This window comes from Apis cerana, linkage group LG4 (genome assembly GCF_029169275.1).
Source record: "Apis cerana isolate GH-2021 linkage group LG4, AcerK_1.0, whole genome shotgun sequence".
NCBI lineage: Eukaryota > Metazoa > Arthropoda > Insecta > Hymenoptera > Apidae > Apis > Apis cerana.
The window spans coordinates 10790185-10810327 of record NC_083855.1 but is presented as its reverse complement, the minus strand read 5'-3'; the positions used below and the strand labels follow the sequence as shown (position 1 = coordinate 10810327).

Sequence of the window (20143 nt, the reverse complement as noted above, 5' to 3'; positions counted from 1 at the left end):
ATTTTTCAACCCCTCCGATATCTTCCCTCACCACGCTCCATATATATACGTATACGCTCGTCTGCGTCGCCCTTTCCTCGTCTCTCGCCGCCGCGAGTCGACGAAAAATTCTGAATTATCATCGAGCGTCGCGTATCGCGATCGCCGCCTCTCCCCGCTTTTTCTCGAAGAATCCGTCGTTCGGATGACGGGGAGAGAATTCGTCGATCGATTAACGTCGTTACTTTGGCCAGCGTCGACGAACCTCTCCTTCGGGAGATCGGGAAAAACAGGAGGAGGAGGCGACCGAGTTAAAAACTTTGGTCATAATCGTTAAACGATTTGGAGCTGGGATGGAAAGAGGAAGGATTAAATTTCGAACGAGAAGCGCCGTCAAATAGTCGCTGTTTCGTCGAGATAAAGGAAAAGGGAGATAAAAAAAGGAAGCAGCCAAGCATTTTGGATCTCTTGGATCTTTTAATCCAGCAGGATTATATCTCGTGGATCGAACGATCAGCCCTAATTCTAACCCTAATTCTTCTTTAGATGGAGAAAAATTAAACTTAATTTCACGAAATTAATATGGAAAACACCGACGATCGGGGAATACAGAATCTCGAATTAGATAAAATCCATTTCTTCCGTGTTTATAAATTCCGGGTGGATGGCGCGCGATGCAGGTTTCCTCGCCGACGAAGAAGAAAATGCACGAGGTTGCAGATTTTAATTCCGCCGCTCAATCGTCTCCTCTTCATTCGCCCAACGCTTCATTCTCCCCCTTTTTTTCTCTTCCTCGCCTAATATTCTTATCCAGCAACGGCCTCGGTTCGCGTTTCTTCGCGCGTTTCTTCCGGTAATATCCGGGCTGCTTTCCTCCCATAAACCTCTAAGTTTACGGTAAATCGAGATTCTTATACCCTCTCTCGATGACGCCTCTTTTTCCTCCCCCTTCTTCAATTCCCCTCCTCGTTTCAACGGCGTGCATTGTTTCCCAGCCCGGGTTTTCCGCGCCCAAAGACGCGCCTCCAACACTTTACGAGCCTCCATTTTCAACCGCGTTCTTTCGAAACGGTCGCGACAATGCACCGCTTTGACGGCGGAAACTACTACACCGTGCCGCCGTAGTTGTCCACGATGCTGGGCACAACGTTTTCTCTCGTTGGGAACGGCACGCGAGAACGCTCGAATTCCTCCATTTTTTCCCCTCATCTCTCTCTCTCTCTCTCTCGTCTCCCCCAGCTGTCACGGAAAAACTAAGACGTTGAAGTGAAAAATTATCCGGGGACGTCTGAAAAATGATTGACCAGCAGGAGAGAGGAGGGAAGGAGGGTTGGTCCATTTAGCAGATCCGTGGGTGGGACGAGCGGGTTGGGGATATCCGCGTTGTTTTGATGGGTGTAGGACGGAAAGGAGGAGCGAGTTTTCGAGTAATTAATAACGAGAAGTCGGGTACACGGTTTTAGGGTAGCGACTTAAACCCCCGGCGCGGTCCTCGACGCGTGGAGGGTGCGAATGAAACTTGCGAAGTCTCGTCGAGTGTCTCGAATGCCGCCGAGAATTCCCGTTAATGCTATACCATAGTTTCGCTCGCTTTCTCCGTCTTCTCCGTCTTGATTCGTCGAAAGAGGGAAAAGTAAAAGTGTTGGCGGATGGAGAAGAAGAAAAAGAAAGAAACGAATAAATAGAAAGATCGTGATCGTGCGTGGAACGTCACGTGCCTGGAAAAAGTAAATCGTTCGTTCCTGGAAGGCAGAGATCTCGATTTCATCCTGCTCGCTTTTTTTATTGGTTTTTGTATAACCCTCGCTTTTGGGGAAAAAAGAGTTTCTTTCACCGATAAGTCGGTTCCGAGAAATCAATCGCGGAAGTGACGCGAGCAGGGAGACGGTGAGCTGTCTCCTCCTACGACGTACGAGTCGTAAATGTAGTGGCGTCATAATTTTATGGATAACGGGGCCAGCGTATACGTTAGATGGCCGCGATGTATACGTTCTCGAGAGCGTAAGTCGGCGAGTATGAGGGGTAATATCGTGGAAACGAGGGATACCTTCCGCAAATCCTCCTGATCCCCCCTTCAATGCACAGTCCGACGTCTTAAGGTTATGATACGTTCTCGCCGCGAAACCACCCTTCTCCCGGTTTAATATTTATAAACCAGATATATATCGTCGCGTACCTGCGCCTCTGTCTCGTGCAGGAGGCTCGAGCTCCACTCACCGAGGAGAACAGCGTCGGACCGTAAACCGGGACGAACTCGACTAGAAATTTCCTCCAATTTCGCCGCCACTGTCTTCCATCTTCCTCGGATTTCTCTCGATTTTTCGACCCCTCGTGTTGTCGCCTGTATTCTTCGCGGACGCGTATCGTGGAGACGAACGATTGGAAGCGGGTTCGATTCGGAGGGGAGGAGGAATTTGTGGCGAGGCGCGATTCTCGGGACGGTAACGCTCTAAAGAAGACTCGGGTCATTTGGCAAAGTGCTACTTTGTGTCGCGTAAAAAAAGCGGCGTCGTCCCTCAACAACGCCCGGTTATTTCGCAGTCAGCGTTTTCCTTCGAATCGCCCCCTGCTCGCAGCCACCCTCGCCTCGAAAAGGCGAGCCATCGAACCGCGTCGCCTTCTCGTTTCGAGCCTTTCCCCGGTTTCGAGCGGTCGGAATGCAAATGGTTCGAATTTGGGTCGCGCCATTTCGTCAACCGGGGAGGGAGAAGAGGCGCGAACAGCTCAATCGATGAAAAACAATCCGGGCTCGAGGGAAAGTCTTGGGGATTTCGAGGCTCGGTCCGGTGGAGCGTGCGCCCTTTCGAATCCCAGTTTACGTGACGGCGAGCGACGAGGAAAGGGAAAGGTATCGATAGAGGAAATATGATCGGTGTCGTTCGTGGCCGGATAACGCTGGTAGCGGCAATAAAAGATAAGGAGAGCGTTAACCGTTAGGAACACAAAGGGACGAGCCGATGGATCGCGGAAGATTGACTTTCACGCGGCCGATTTGCGTAAACGGATACCTATCCATTCCCCGACCGCTATCTTACGTAAACGGCGGTTACTCTCCGGCTCGATATCTATCGGTGAGATAAAAACGTTGGACGCGTTGGAGATAGATAAGGGATGCTTGAGCGGAGGATTGGTGGAAAGTGAGTGGAGGAAATTTTTTTATTATCCCGCAATAAAGATAAATAAATTCGTTATCGGTCAGAATGGAAATTCCGAGAACGAGAGTTCGAAAAAGAGTTGAGGAAAGAGGGTTCAGGATCGAAAGGAGCGGATGGAAAAAATTGGGTAACAGGTTAATCGATTCGAAAATGCATAGCGCGTAGCCCCGGCAATAAGTTATCCGTGGCAAGAGAAAAGATTGTCGGTGGTTGGGAACGAAGGGATGGTGGAGGCAGGCCGAGTGGAGGCGAGTGTGGTGAATCAGGGCTAAGAGGAGACGGGATTGGCGGAGAGGCCAAGGAGGGGGGCCAGGACGTGGAGCAGTCGTTAATTTATGGACTTATTTTTCCCGGCGTGCGGTCGCAATTAATCCTGCGCTTTAATTGCTTCGTAACGCGGCGGGGCCCCCCTCCGACCGAAGGATCTTTCGATTTGATTAAGCGTATTCGACGGATGTCGCCGCGCAGTCCCGCGCACAAACGGACGAAATCATTACGCGGCGGAAGCCAGGAGGGAGAAAAAACCTTTCTTCTGGTTTTTACGTACGATCGTCGCCCATTCGTCGCGGCCGGCCACGCGATCTCGCTCCCTCTCGTCTCCTCTGCTCCGATACGTATAATCCTCGGAGCGCGGCGTTCGATCGTGGCGTCTGTTCGCTCGAAAAATATGCTATATCTCTCTCTGACGAAGAAAAAAGAAAAAGTAGAAAAAAAAAGAAGGAAAAAAGAAAGCGAGACGCGAGAAAAATTTTTCCTTTTGAGGAAAAAATAATCCAAATATTTGATCGGAACGAGGAAGAGAGCGTTGTATAAAATTTCATCAAATTCCCGTCACATCGAGCCTGGACGAAAACCGAGTATGAATTAATCCACGGACGGTTTTGGACGTCCCCCGGTACGTATCCCGCTCGACGTATCGGACATTTAAATCGTTGAAATACCAAACGAGAGACAATGGGCCTAGAGTTTTACGCCGCGCGTAGGAATATCGGCACGTTATAAAAAATTAAAGGCCTTTGGATCCCTCGTAGTTTTATTGGGAGGACAAATTTTTTTTGGCGAGCGAGATTTTTTTCTTCTCCCACCGAAAATAATTACTCTCAGCCCCGTCTTCCCCCGTTATCTATATATATATATATAAACCGTGCGAAATGTTCTTCTTCATCGGTTTCCTCTTCTCTTTTCTCTCTCTCTCTCTCTCTCTTTTTGTCTGTTCTCTCGTTTTCGCTCGAAATTTGAAAAAAAAAATGTCGCGCGACCACGCGAGAATCGAGAGAGCGTTATATGTGGAGCCTCGATGGTTTCACGCGTCGAGGAACGAATCAAATCGCGAGCCGAGCCACGGTTTCCGCCATGAAACCGAAAAGTTACATCGTTTGTTTCTCCGGTTTCCGATGCATAGCATACGGTTTTAATCTAAACTCGATCGAAACTCGATCGGAGAATTCGTCACGGTTCGATGCCCGTCGACATACCCCCTCCCCCTCCTCATCCTCATACGCGTTTTTTCCCCTCTCTCCATACATTTTCCACACTTCCGCACGTTTGACACGTGCCAGCTGAATTCTCACTCTGCGACGCGATCGCGCCGCGATCGCGCCGCGAATCGGTTCGAAATATTTCGTTATCCAAAATCGACCGCGTTCGTCTCTCTTTTCTTTTTGAAAAGAAGGAGAAGAAGAAGAAGAAGAAGAAAGAGAAAAAGGTTCTCTCTTCTTTTTTATCAATTAACTGGCCACGGAATTAGCGAGGACCGAGATATCTCTCTCGAGGTCTGGGATAAAGTCGTCGCCGGAAATGAGATGTCCGTGGGTCGGCCCCTCTGTGACCTTCACCTAACTGTGAACCCGCTTGTTTCCATCGCGATGTGGAACATTCTCCCGTGGCAGAAATAACAACCTCCTAATGCACTTAACGATCTCTTGCGCCGGTATCGTTCGCCGTTTCACGGTCGTTTCTCTTCGACCCCCTGAAATTAGTGGGGCGGAAAGATACGGCGATTCCCGGATATTCGTGGTAAGTAGCGGGCAATAGCCTAAACACTCGTACGTTTTCTGGGACGAAAGTTAGACGCGAGCGGCAGAAGAGGAGTCGAGGGGGGAATTTACGGCCGCTTTATTTATCTCGTCATAGACGTAGGGGGTAGGGAGGGAACGGAAGCAAGGAAAAGGACCGTAGGAAAATTTATCGTTTTATTTATCAGTCTCGTGGCTTCCTTTATAGAATTTTCCTCGGCCTCTCGGAAAGAGAGAGGGAGACAGAGGTGTGCGAGGAATATTTGATTTGGGCGAGAATACCCACAGGTATTATACCTTTTGTCATTTTCGTTTCTCCGAAAGAAATATACGATATACTCTAGATTCCGGTCCTCGATTCGATTCCGATTTTCCCGAACGATTTATTACGCGTATCGCGCGTGTATTCGCGACGCACCTTTTTCTCTCGATTTTCTAAAAAAAGGAAAGAAAAAGGAGGAACGAACGAAATGAAATTTCCCTTTGCGTTCTTATTTATTTATTTATCAACGAACTACATGGACAAAAGCCAAATTCCCTCTCAGATCTCGCCATCCCAGTGTCGCAAGAACCTCCTCCTTCTCCTCCTCCTTCTTTCCTCCCCTTCTTATAAATCATACTTCTATCCGGTTGGTTAACCCGGGGATCCACGCTCCGCACGCCCCGTTCCGCGTGGACCATTTATACCGTGGAACGCGTAATAATCGTCGGTCGTTATCGTGGATCGACCGCGGAATTTGCCCGTTGTCACCGTGACGGGAAAGAAGTAGAAACGTACATATCTACGCGTATATATATATATATATCGCGTATAATATAACGATCGGTGGAAAATTCAACGGGAATTTGTTCGGGGTGGGGGAGGACGTCCCGGCTGGTTGGACGCCAGTTTCGCCCGTTTGGTTTTATCAAGCCAACCTGGTGGGCAGCTTGTCGAAATTAAACGGTACGCATTAATAAGTAATTTAATGACGAACACGCGGCGCGCGTATAATATTCCGAATGCCTGGATTAGCGTATCATATTGCGAATTCATCGCGTTGCACGCGCGCCGATGCCCGTCACAAGGGGAGAGAGTGACGAAATTTTTCTCGAAATCGACGGATCGACGTTAAACACCCTTCGCATTAACGAGCCCGTGTCACGTAATATAATGCGTTATTATAAAAGTGTTAATGGGCGGCGGTGTGTGTGCGGCCGGGATATTAAAGCGGGCCTCGTATCGGAATTCGTTATGGGTTTCGTGCGGGGGAGGGGGGGCGCGCTATCGACAAAACTTTCTCGTCATTCCCTCGTTGGAGCGGCGGACTGGCCACGGGCCTACTCTTCTCTCGGGATACGTCGGATCGCGCTCGCCCGATTTCCATGTTCAGGAATTTCCGTAGGAATTTCCGTCGACGCTGTCTCATTCGTCGCTCCTCTGATTTCCTCCCTCCTTTTCCCTCGATTATCCTCGGGATAATAAACGCTTAAAAAATCGAACGTTCCTCCTCTCCCTGAATCGGTACACACACACAGACACACGTATAAATATATTCGTGAGACTTATCTTTCGGAGCAAGACACGACGCCTCCCGAAAACGCCGGTTTTGGAAAACGGTCGGGGTTGAGGATATCGAGGCGCGACGAGGAAGAGAAAGAGGAAGGCGCGAATAATTTTGAACGGGCGAATCGATGGGGAAAATTGAATATTCTCGTTAAGAAAATATTTCCACAGGCTCGGCCGCGCGGATTAAGCCGGCTTTGAATCCCGCCGTTTTCACGGTTATCCCGCCGGTTTGCCTCGCGTTTTCAAGCACGTCAACTGTGTGCCTCTTCCCCCTACGCTACACATCGAGGACACGAGTTTCGAAAATCTTGACAGCGTCTGAACGAGGGAGGCAAAGGAGGGGGGAGAAGGGAAGTCGCAATTAAAATAATTATTTTTAGAGTGCGGCGCTGGCCGGCGACAAACGTATTTGTCGATGATTATCGCGCGCTCCGAGTGATGAATTTTGCGCGCTTCGATCTTGTTAAAGGAAAAAAAAAAAAAAAGAGGGAAAATAAAACAAATTTTCCGTCATTTGATCGGGAAATGGAAAAAAGAGGGACAGAAAACGGCGAGAATCGATGGAATCGCGCGAAACGAAAATGATAAATATCGTATCGAGTAATGGGGATGGATTTCCCTTTTCTTCCGGCAGGAAAAAAAGAAAAATTTCACTCGAACGATAACGATCGGTTTGTCGATCCACGGTTACGCGTCTTCCAGTTACGAGTGATCTCGTCCGTATCGGATAGTTTTATCGCGCTGTCCAGAGCAACGAGGCAGAGATATTTCCGGCCGATAATATCCTCGCCTCCCCCCCGTGTACCGATATTCCGTCACAGCGTTGCAGCGGGGTAGCCGCGCAGCTCCACCCCTTGCGGCCGCGGACTTGACGGCTGATTGAAAAGTTACCGCGCCCCCAATCTCTCCAAGATGAGTCCCTGAAATTAAATCACTGCTTTCGACGGGGGTCGCTTTTGCTCCCGCGAGGGATGGATGGACCTACCGGCGTTTGTTTCGCGGACCATTAGGTCACGTCCCGAAGGGGAATCTTGTCTCCGATAACGCGTTCGACCTTTCGTGCCTTGGAGAGGGAGAAAGAGAAGTAGATTATGTACACGCCCGTCGATTTATCCAATCGTTAATCTCCGGATACGCGCGGTCGAGAAAAATTCCTCGAAACGAGCTCCCCGTTCTTGGATTTTCTTTCTTTACTTTTTCGAATCAAGAAGTACGGGACGAGATGGTCGTCGAATTGTCGACTCACGACACGAGGATGATAGGAGACCTAGCGTGTCAGGTGGCAATTTGTCCGAAATGGTTTCGAATCGCGACCGAGTGAGGGGGAGGAGAGGGAGCCCTCTACCCGGGCTCGATCGCATTAACGACATTTTTACGTGAGAACGCGGAAGACACGCGATCCAGCCCGTGGAAAAAGGAAAAGAAAAAGGAGGAGACGGACTTGGTTGACGGGAGAAAAGAGAAGCTTAATCGGATTAGACGTGTAATTAGCGAGTTGGAGAAATTGGAGGTTGAGCATCCCGTCGATCCTCGAGATAACGCATTCGAGCAATCGCGATTCGTTAATTACGCGAGGCGTTAATAGGAGTGGTGACACCGAGACGCGTCCGATCCCTGATGGATCCGCGAATCGCGTGGTCGGGTAATTGATAGTCGTCTCTTTGAAAGAGAGAGAGAGAGAGAGAGAGAGAGAAGATTCGTTTCGTCATCGCGATAATAATACTTTCGGTATACGTGAAAGGTATAATGGATTAAAAAGAACTCTGCCCCTTTGGAGGAAACTAAAAAGCTTTTGCCGATGATCTCGAAGTTAAACTCGGGAAGACGCGGGTCAGAGTAGTTTTTTTTTCCTTTTTTTCCTTCTCTTTTTTTCTCGTAATTAAAATACGGCGGCCGTCATCGCGTTTCCATTACGAGGAGAAGGCGAGGCGGCTCGTTACGAGAAGAGAGAGTTTTGTCCGAACGAGAAAGGGAGGAGGAGGAGGTTTCGGCCTCCATTATGGCGGGGTCACGCGCGTTAGGCCAACATAATGTGTGTGAGACCCGTTCTCTCGAGCGGCCTCCTCTCCACGGCTCTCGTGCGGCCGCGAAAAAGAATCGAGCGACGCGATGCGCGATGCGGGATGGGTGAAAATGAAAAGCCGCGCTTTAGAGGCGCGGCGGGTCGAGGTTTAGGATCGCTACGCCGGTTTCTTAAAAACGAGGAGCGAGGAGGAAGGCGGGAAGAAAAGATGGACGGCGCGGATCTCTCCGCCGCGTTACAATCACGCCGCGTAGCCTCGAGGTTGTTAAGGAAAGTAACCGACGACCTCGTTATTTTCCCGACGACGAGCCGACCGGAAAGAAGAAGATGCCGATTCGCGGAGACATCCGTGGAACGCTCGCGTTTCTCAACCGGTCAAGAATCGCGACGATGAACACTCGTGGATCGTTTTCGAGACAACGCACGTATCGTCTCACGTACGGTCTTCCCTCGTGCAGCTAGAACAAACGGTCTTTTTTATTTTCCTTTCTTTCTTTCTTTTTCTTCTTTTTTTACATTGCTGTCGTCGAGAGATGAGACGAGATATCTCGAGAGTTTTCCCTTCGGTTCTTCAGATTCTCTCCAACGCCGGATTCTTGATTTAAGAATTCACGAGGGGTGCGATCTCGAATCGGGCGAAAGCAATCGGAAACGATTCGGTTTGGGAGGGAGGGAGGGTGCATAAGACATAAACCATTCCGGCGCCTACGCGTTTCCGAGGAATCGGTCCGGTGACGGATCGGGAAGGGGGGTTGACCGCAGAAGGGGCGGATGGAACGGTCCATCTCATCCGCGGTGCGCTTTAATCAATGCTAACAATCCGGTTATTATTCGAAGGGTCGAGGGATAGCCGAGGGACAGAGAGAGAGAGAGAGAGAGATGACTTTTCGTCGAGTTTGCGAGGGTCAGTTCCTTCGGCCAACGACTCGATGAAATTGCGTGTGCGAGTGACGCCCATTTCGAGCAACGACGGATTAAAATCATCCTTCTATCGTTATTATTTACTTCACGTTCGAATCAACTTAGGTTGGATTATTACGATTATTACGATTGCGGTCGAAACGCGACCGTTCTTTAAAAAAAGTTATCGCCGCTTAAGAAAATTGGGAGTTTGGGTCGAACGCAATTAAAGTTGGCTCTGATTTATGGATCGTAAAGAAGATTCGTTGGACCACTCGCCCCGATAGTTCTCCTCGTTTTAAATAGAAGACGGAATAGGAGCGAGGATTCGGCGAAGGAAGTCCTTTCGTTCCTTTCATCCGGCTTTCTTTCCCTCCCCACCTTAACCTTCGTGGTTAACACCATTGCCAAGTTCGTTGGATGGCTCGCTTTCACCGACCACCACCGTGTAATTACGCGTTGTTGCGAAACAATGCAACGACGTTGGACGAACGCGCGTGAACGACAACGTGAAACAATCGTGAAAGGATTATTGGCCGCGATAATATCAACCGGCCTCCTCTTGGACGCCCGCCTCGGAACGAGGGCGAGAGGAAAGAGGGAAAGAGGTGCGCGAATGCACTTTCCTCGAGCGCAGCGGGCCGAGCAACAAAGACGCCGCGGTTTTAATTACAATGCAATTTTCGCTCGCCCCTTTGAAACGCTGTTAGGCCCCCTCCGCTCGAACGCGCGGAGCAATCACGCGAGCATCGGCCCTGCCGGTCCCATGGCGACGCAACGCGCCGCGACGTTTTGATCCGCCAAGATTAAAGGGGTCCCGCCCTTTTCTCTCCCCTCTTGCGTTCCATCCATCGCGATACACCTCCACCCACCAGCCCCCGTAAAGTCTCCGTCCCAAAGCGCGTGCAAACACGTCCACGAGATCCGAGATTACGTACCATTGTCTTCCTCTTCCTCGATGAATCGTCTCAACGTTTCGTCAACGTTTACGACCAGGTTGTTTAAAAATCCTTCTATTGCAGAGACGGATCGATTTCGACCCGATATCCGATTATTATTTTCTCATCGAACGAGAACTACTTCTATTACCGCTACACCCACTTTCCACGATGATCGGGAAGATGCCGCGCGAACCGAACCCCATTTGCGATCCAATCCCGGCTGATAAATTCCAGAAAACGCGCGAGTCACTGGCGGGATAGGTATCGGAGTTGGGGAGGGAGGGCGCAAGAACTATAATGGATTATCGGTCGAGGGTGAGGCTGATCGGTAATCGAATATCAGTCGGGGGTTAAAATCCATCAAATCCTCCTCCATGTCCGCTCGACGCGACAAGTTACTCTCGCTTTTCTATCCCCGACGATCTACTACCCTCCCCTTCCTCCTCGATCGCGTGCTGGAACTGCACTCTCATCGTTATCGTACGCGCGGTTCGTTCGTTCGTACGTCTCGCGATTAACACGTTCCTGTCGCATATGCTCGCTCCCTGGAAACTTGGAAACCTTTTTCTTTTCGCGAGAAAAGGAAATCGAAAGTCGAATGTCGGCTTCTCGAAGAATTCCTAGCCTACGAATAGCCGTAGTAATTTCTTTGTCTCGTCCTTTCGAAACGAGCGACGTTCCCTGGATATAAATCAAGGAGATCTCTCTTAAGGGGTGGCGTGATTCAACGGACCGCTTTTATCGCAGCCAAGTGGTTCTTCTTCTCTTGCCTTTCTCTCCCGATACTTTATACCGGAAGAACGTTTCGGGATCGAGTCAGTTCGCCAAGGGCTGGAAACGACGCGTTTCAAACTCTCCGTCTCTTTTTCTTTTTTTTTTTCTTCTTTCCCCTCTCGAACTCGATTTTTCCACGACCAGCCGTCTTTTTTTCCCATTTTGTCCTTTTTACCCTCCCCCCCTTTTTTTTTACACGTCCACCGCATATGCGCTGGCCGATTACCGGCGGCAAGTCGCAATGATCGATCACGGGATCGGGAATTCGGGTATGGCGAAAGCGGATACGACGAAAGTGGACAGAACGAGTAGCGTAGGTGGGACGAAACATTCGTAACGTTATTGTTCGAAGGTCGACGAGGTTGTCTACACACCGACGTCCCCATCCGTCATGATATCGTCGGCCATCCACGAGCCTTTCAACCCTCCAACGTAGGCGAGCGCCATCACCACGGAACCCCATGTGCGCGTGGCGCGACCGTAATCGTGCACCAGGTGCCTCGCTAACGTTTCCTAACGAAGGACACAACCCCCGTCGTGCTTTTCGTCCCGTGTGCTTCTCTCCCCTTCACCTCATCCCTCCCTCTGCCTCTCTCCGTCTTCCCTTATTTTTTTTTCCTTTTTCTCCCCCCCTTTCTTTTCTTTTCTTCCCCTCTTCTCTCACTCGCTCTCTCTCTCTCTCTCCCCTCTCCCCTCCTTCTTTTGCCTCGCCAACAGGAGAGGCAAGACACTCGGGACAGACGGGCCTGGCTTCTCTTAACAAGCATTGAGCAACTCTCTCTCGGTACTCGGGACGTAAAAGGGACTTTTTGCTTGTTAGATTGTTTGCTCTCGTCGAACGAGAGAGGGCGGAGAAATTCGGTTTTTGCCGCGGAGAATAACGCGGCGTTCGTCTTCTTCTCTTTCGAGCAACCGAGCCGCGATCGTAGATCCCTCTTCTTTTCTTTTCTTTCTTCAGAGAGAGAGAGAGAGAGAGATCGTGAGATCGTTCGATGTTATCGCGTCGTTAGGTATCGTTAACGCCCACGCAAAAAGCACGGTGGAAAAACTGCATCCTGAATAATATTTGTTCGCGCCTGTACCACCCTCCCTCACTTCCTTTTCCTCTCCCCCTTCTTCGCGGTACGTAACGTAAGTTTGCGATTCGAAGGTTTGTTAGCGGCCTCTTCTGCCTTCTTCCCTTTCCCTTTGTTCCTCGGCAGAAATCTCAAAGAGGGCACGGAGACACCCTTAGGACGGTAATATAAGACGGGGAGGCTGAAGCGACGAAAGTAGTCTTTCGAGGGGAAAGCGGAGTGTTTGGAAATTGAAGAATCGAGGAATATTCGCTCGAACGTGAAACCGATTCGTTCTCCTTTTTTCCCTTTAGATTCCAAGTGGGACGATAGATTGGCCCTGTTCGAGTCGGAGCGTGCTCGCTTCTCGTCCTCTATTTTCTCTCCTATGGGCGGGTTTGACGGGAATTCTCTGTCACCAAGTATCATCCCTTGACGATGATGAATGAAATGCGTATTCGTTCGGTGAAATCGGTTGGTACGGAAACAAGGAGCGAAGAAAAAGGTTTCGAATCATCGATCCTTCACGCCGCCCTCGCGCTGTTTCATCGACCAGCACCCGCTATTTATCCTTCGTTAAATCAATGAGGCAGTTTTATTCCTCTTTCTACTCGCCGATATCTTCTATGAGCGGCGTAAGTATCCACACGGATATCTCGGCAGATTTTACAAATCCTTTGGCCAAACAAGTGGCGAGGATCTGGCAGGTGCCATTTGCCATTGAAATCCTGCTGCCATTAGAGACGTCCGATCTAAATCCCGGTGGCATTTGCGCACCGGATTGTCGTCTTATCCTCGTGTCTCTCTCCCTCCCTCTCTCTCTCCCTCTCCCTCCTATTCTCCCTTCTCTCATTTTCTCCTTTCTCACCCCTCGTGCATTTCGGTCTTCTTGTTATTTCACTACTCGTCCCTTCGCGGCGGCGGCCGGTTACTCGCCAACGTAGAATTTCTCGTGGACCGTTTCTGGCAGCGAACGTTACCCTGTTAAGATCCACAAAGCAAACACCGGGGCGGAGATAAGAGTGTCCTTCGGGAACCCGCCAAGGATAACAGAGAGCTTTAAAAGGTTCGTGACGTCCTTGCCAGCACTTGTCGCACTGGCCGTTTTTCAAATTCGATTCGCCGTTCGTTGCCTTTCCATTCCATCGACACGCGACACGTAATATTTTACAGGTTTTATCCCGTGTTTTTTCCTCCTCTTCTTCTTCTCTTTTTCCTTCCCTTTTGTATCGAAGGCGATAAATCGTTTCGGATTACGACTTACTCGGCACCCACCTCTCTCTCTTCAACAATTCGCCATGCAAATTATCGCGCTTGCGAACGAATCGCGCGCACGCGAGAATTGCGTCGCGATTTTCAACGCGAAAAATCACCGATTCTCCGCTCGAATACGTTTTTCCCTTTTACCTCGCGCCATTTCGGTTCATCATCGACCAGAATCCAGAACGAGTTCCATCCGTTCCCAACTTTCCCCGACCGCTTTCAACCCCATTGACAACGATACTTTTCGATTCGACTTCTTGTCGTACGCATTCAATTAGCCCGTGCAACTTGCGGATATCCGCGAAAGACGGATAAGGGTCATAGATAAAATAATTTAAAACTTCACTGGATACAGCTGAGGGGAGGAGGAGGAGGAGGGAGCTCGTTGGCCTGGAATGGAGAAGATATTAAAATGATTACTCGAAAAAAGTCCCAAAGGAAGAATAATCGATGTTCCGGACGACACGAACATCTCTGGGATCTCTGTAAAAAAAGGAGGTGTAACATGCACGATCATCTTCCTAATCTAATACTCGCGTGATTCTCCGCGTCGTCGAATCATAGGATTATCGAGGTCGAGGAATTCTATAAATCATCGTTAACGGTGTTACGGCTTCGAAATACGTTACGAGCCGACCGATTTCCCGACGAATCTAGGTCTCTCGGTTCACACGAGGACTCGTTTTTCTCTTTTGAGATATTCACTCTCCTCAAAAGTTTCTCTTCTTCCCCACACATTCGTACCTACGCGTACGTATACGCAGGTTTCTCTCCCGAAACGAACGATGTCGTTTCCTTTCCACTCGACTTTGATCCCCCTCCAAGGTCCAAGTATGCGGTCGCCGTGACCCGCGAAATCCGGTGGAACACCCTCGACACCCCCTCCCTCCCGGTTTCTGTCTTTAATTTTCGTAGATGCAGCGAGGCGCGAGAGTCGTGTGTCCCGCGATGATTATTCGGAGTGATCGGGGTGGCGAGTTGTTCCCCGCGCAGGGGGAGACGAACTCGAGCGTAAGAGATTGCTCTCCGCTCCGCTTTCCTATCTTCGACCCGAACTTGTCCTCGAGATCTTCCCTTTGTCTGCCCCCAACGGCCCCCAACGGCCCCTTTAGCGCCCTCGCGTGTCAGTCAGTCAATCAACGGAATCTAGCTCCCCCTCCCCTTCAAAAGTCCGATATTAAAACATGCGATCCCCTCTCTCTATCGTTTCTCCTCTCCTAGAAGAAATGGAACCTGCTCGTGAAATGCACTATTTTCAAGGAGTGTGAAGAAAGGAGAAAAATTAGTCGAATAAAATTTAATTCCACGATCGATTCTTCTCGGGAAATGGAAACGCGATGATGTTACGTTGCGAAGAAGAAGAAGAGAAAGGAACAGTCGATAAATTGTCGAAGGAATGTGATATTGTACCAAGTTATTCGCCGTTAAACGCAGGTTTATTTATACAGCGCGCGATAAAACGAACGAAGAAGACATTCTCGTTCGGATCGGGCAACCGACCGTCTCTAATTTGCGGAGGAAAGGGGTGGATGGCATTGAGACAGGTCAGTCCGCTGTGAAAATCGGATATATGTATTTACCCACCCACTGTTCACTTCCCCTCTCTCTCTCTCTCTCTTTCTCTCTCTTTCCCTAGGGGGAACGGGAAATCCAGTTATGAATACGGGATCGTTGCGTTGTTTTTAGCTCGTAGCGGTTTGCCGGCGAATCACGCTCCACCATCTCTCTCTCCCTTTCTCTCTCCCTCTCTCTCGGTCGGCGGTTACTCGGCCGCGAAATCGATTAGTTACGCGGAACAATAAACGGACGATAAATTAGGTTTCCGAACAATCGGAGATGTAAACGTTTCGTTGTGTAGCGGGGGACGTTGTTGCTGCATCGGGAGGAGGAGGGGGAGGATGATTGGGCGGAATTTCAACAGTTGGGTCGCAAGGAACGGGAGGAGAAGGATGGTATTCTTCGGGATAGTTAATTCAGAAATGTCAGCTTTTTGAAAGCTTTCCAATCGGCCACGTTTCCCGATTAATATTCGTCGCGGTTCCGATAAACCGCAATCAAGTTTGTTACCCACCTTTATTTCGCGTTTGGAACTTTGTTTCGGCCACGTTTGCACGGCGGTAGAAGCTGCAAGCGCGGTGGCGAGACCAGACGACCAGTTTGCGTTATGCCAACTCCTTCCGCTCTCTCTCTCTTTCAGCCTCCTTTTCTCGCTTCATCCCTCCCCTTCCATGTCCATCCTCCTCTCGCCACAGGTTGTTCGGTTCCGGGGAAAATATTAGCCGCGGGCTTCGTAGCGCTAAAGGGGAACGGTTAAATTAATAATTCGCAAATTGGCAAGAGAAATGCCGCTCGTACCTCAGGACAACCCCTCTCTCCACGTCTCTCCCTCTCGTTGCTCCTTCTCGGTTGCAGTTTGCGGTGTTTCGACTCGGCTTACCTAGGGCGGCACCAACGACACGGGTTCTCTCTCTCTTCGAGACGTCTGTTTTCGACAAGCGACCGTCGATTAAACGGGTAATTAGCATCGCAGGGGAATCACGGAGGAAGGAAGACGATCGCACGGCATTTCTCGAGAAAACGTTGGAGCATCGACTTCATTAGCCTTTTCTCGACCTTTTCGCTTTTTCCCCGCTTGTTCGGCGGAATTTTTCTCTCGTCTCGCCCAGGAGATTAATTATGCTCGACTGTTGTTCGCTTCGTTATTACGGTCGGGGACGCGCGATTTCTCTTTTGTCGGGGACGATTATCGGCCCGTCCAACACCTGTAATCAACCGACTTTTTCCTTTTCTCTTCCCCTTCCTTTTTTCGAACGCGCGCCGTTTCCGATCCCGCCGACCGATTTTTAATTTTCTGCCACGCGGGGGAGAGGAACGTTTCGCGAAACGGGGGACAGGGGAGAGCAGAGTTTGACGATTCGGTCTATAATAACACCGATCTCGATCCGCTCGCGAAGGTGCTCGTTTCCTTTCCACTGCAACGCCTTCGTGCGCGAAACCGTAAATAATAATTCGATCGTAACCGTAATTACGGGGCCCCGTTCCCAGACACCGGCACGAGCCCCTCGTTTCCCCTCGCCGTTCCGTAACGAAACTTATCATTGCCAATGCAAACAACGTCATTATCGTCTTCCTCCGAACCCGCAACTTTCAACAATTTTATTTCGATATCGTTTCTTCGTGGGATACGACCAGGAAGAAATATCGATCGATCGGTGTACGCATTTCGCTCTCGAATATTCCTCGAAAGAATTCATTCTTCCCACCAAGATCGTTCTAAAATCGTGACAAGATCGATAACGAGGGAGACGATTGATTAATCGGTCCCCTCGTTGATAACGTCGAAGCGTGACGCACCCCCCCTCCGCCGAAAGAGCAATCCCTTTCGATTCGATTTCATCAAAGATGCACGCGGCGTTAAAGATGCCGTAAACCCGCTAAGTTAAGCGGATCCATTAATTCTCGAAAGATTGGACTGTACGAGAGGGGGGAGGAATAAATGATCGGGAAAAATGCGAGAAGATGGGCGCGCAACTCGACCGTTACGCGCGGCCCCCCATCCATCCTTAGCGGTAAGCCGTGAGAGAGGATGAGAGGAGAGAGAGAGACTTTCCAACCGATTCGATGCAATATCCGTCGCGTCGTAGCTGTGAATCGGCGATTGGAAGGGACTGGTATCGCCGTGTAGGCTAGGTAGGTGTGTGAAGTAGCCTCGTTTCATTTCTGGGAGCGTGGACGGTGCACGGGAAATTGAAGGATGAAGATAAACGAGAATTCTGACGCAGCGGCCGACTGCTATCGATACGTGTGTCGCGATGAGCGCGGAGAAGAAACGGAACGCAGAATAATCGGGCGCGTAATTCTTGTTTACAACCAGTAACCAGACTTCCGCCAACGTTCCCCTGTCGCCGCCGTGTCGCCATTTCCACCATTCCTCCCCTCCCCTGCTCGCCCGATCACGATGCATTTTCTCACGTGGAATTATTATCCGAGTCACTTTGAATATAAATGGTGGAAAATCGGCCGCGATCGCGGACGTCTCCTGCCGGACAACCTTTCTCTTTAATTACGTTCAATAATGGTGGAAGCGGTCGGTCGAGGGGATGAGGGAAAGTCGATTTTGCCGCCAATATTCGGACCAGTTCCGTCGTCGTATGTCTCGCGATATTTTTTCGCCGATTTCGAAAAATTTGGAAATTTTCGAAAGGCTTCCTCGATGGTGTTTGGCGGTAATTTGGGAGAACTCTCGAGATAGTCGGGGGATACGAGAGAGGATCCGTGGATCGAGACACGAGGCTTTAACGAGGCGTGTAACGAGAGAGTTGAACACGGGCCTCGCAACCCTTTCTTTGTCGGCGCAGGAAGGTAAAGGGAAGGTTGCGATTTCGGAGAGCTCCGGGCGGGTTTTCAACATGTTAATTGTATATTTGAGGTGAGGTGATAAACAAGGCTGTGGCTCGGTAGCTCGGCTGCCGAGCTCTAGAGTCTTCATTACAGCCCCGTAATATATAACCGCGGGCCCCGAGGGGGCATGCTCCTCCATGCTCCTCGAACGAGTTATCCGAGCTTCGATATACCCGGTGACCCGGCAACGCATTCTCTTCTCGGTCAGCGAAATTCGAAATTTCAAAAGGCTTGGCCGTGTTCAAGTTGCTCGCGAAACAGATCCCTCCGTCTAATCTACCCCGTCAGCCGTATTTCCTTCCTTATTAATTCCGTTCTTATCGAGAGACTCCCCTCTCTCTCCCCCGTTCCCTTCCAATCTTAATTCGAATTTTAATTCGCGATACCGGGTACCGTGCAGAAAGAGCTCGTAATTAACCTCGTGGACGAAAGAGGAAGCTGATAGGCAGGTAGGTAGGGCGCAAACTCGTCGAAAGGTGGATTGCCGCCAAGTTCGTCGAATCGGGTAATCGCGATCTCGCATCTACCGGTGCCACTTGCCTCGCAGCGGATATTTTCTGGATAAGGGCTCGAGCGAGTGAAGGAGAGGAGAAGGGGAGAAAAAAAGGTGAAAAAGATGGGAGAAACGAACGCGCGCGCGATCTCGATTGCATCGTGAAAGCGGCTCTCTCGCGACGCTTGCACGCATACAGGCGCAATCGATTGGCCTTCGGGTGGAAGAGGTGCGAACCGGTTCCTCCTCGAGCGCGGCTCGATTTTTCGACGTGGAATTCGGAGAGGCCGAGCCGTTTCCACCAACCCTCGTCGTCCACAAGCGGTCGTTCACGACCGCTTTCCTCGTCCCGAACGGAACGAGCGAGATAAGAGTAAGAAGGAGGAGGAGGGGGGGAGGAAAGGAAGCGGCGCTTTATCCGCGAAACAGAGGTAGACGGGGACGCGAAGGCACGCCCCCTCGGTGTCAGATTTTATTTATCGCGCCGTGGCTTTTTGTTTCACGGTAAATACCCCGGGCATTTAGGAGTAAGACGTTCCCCGATTTATGGTCTCCTCGGCCGGCCTCGGCTCCGAGCGCCCTTCCCCTCTCCCCTCCGCTCCGTCTAGGTCCACTCCTTTTGTTTTTCGATCCTTTCCGCGACTCGCTTCCTCACCGGAACATCTCTCTCTTCTTCTTCCAGATAAACATGGAGGCCGTCACGTCCACCGACTACGACTCGTCGAATCTGAGCAGAAACTTCAATCAGGTGGGGTTCAACACCTACAACTACTCCCAGTTCGAGGAGAAGTACAAGCCGCGGCAAGTGTTCAAGTACGGGGACGAGTATCTGGAGTACGGTCGGAACTCGGTCAGGTTGGGGCCGAACGAGAGGCTGGCGAGATTATCGTCCGCGAGGCATCAAGAGGTTGCGGGGAAGATCGATCAGAGGTACGCGAGGAGTCACTCGCAGCCCGAGCGACAACACCATTCGACCCACGAGACGCGCTCCAAGTCCCAAGATTCCCGCGAATTGACCTTCTATCAGATCGATCCGCCAGTTCCCAGACCGGAGAACGTCCACTCGAAGACGCATCGCGGTGTCGCGGTGGAGAAGGGTCAGGGCAAAAAGGAGTTGACCTTCTACGAGATCGATGGGCCCCCGTCGCAAGAAAAGGCGGCGAAAGACGGCAAGTCGGAGGGAGGGGGAGGGGGAGGGGGAGGAGGGAAGGACAAAAGCGAGAAAGGGACGCAGAGGGACAAGGCGCACGCCGGCGGTGTCCAGGAGAAGTCCACGCCGTGCCCTTCGAAACACCCGAAACAGGAGCAGAGGGCGATCGCGCCACCCAATTACCAGCTAAACAGGTCCCAGTCCGATCTGACCGATTGTCAATTGCCCAATTATTACAGGCATCGGAACAATCCTTACATCGATCCGCCCAAGTACAGGCAATTCGACAGGCCGCCGAGGTATCAGGAAACGCCACCCAGATCCACCGAGCCACCGCCAAAGTACTCGGAAGTGGCTAGACGTCAGGACGACTACAAACGCGTCCAGGTGAGTAAAAATTTCCCGATCCCCCCCTCTCTCTCCTCGTCTCCTCGACACCACGAAC

The 20143-nt window shown here is 50.6% G+C and overlaps 1 protein-coding gene across 5 annotated transcripts in view; it reads left to right on the top strand.

Annotated features, from left to right (window-relative positions):
* LOC107996057 (uncharacterized) overlaps positions 1-20143 on the top strand; it is a 245573-nt gene that overhangs the window by 66465 nt on the left and 158965 nt on the right. For all 5 annotated transcript variants that reach the window (XR_009829571.1, XR_009829570.1, XM_062074097.1 and 2 more), the window contains exon 4: positions 19231-20085. Coding sequence is in view for 3 of the 5 variants with exons in the window: in XM_062074097.1 (XP_061930081.1) it covers positions 19231-20085 (855 nt within the window). In the remaining 2 variants the exon portion in view is untranslated. The remainder of the gene's footprint in view (positions 1-19230; positions 20086-20143) is intronic.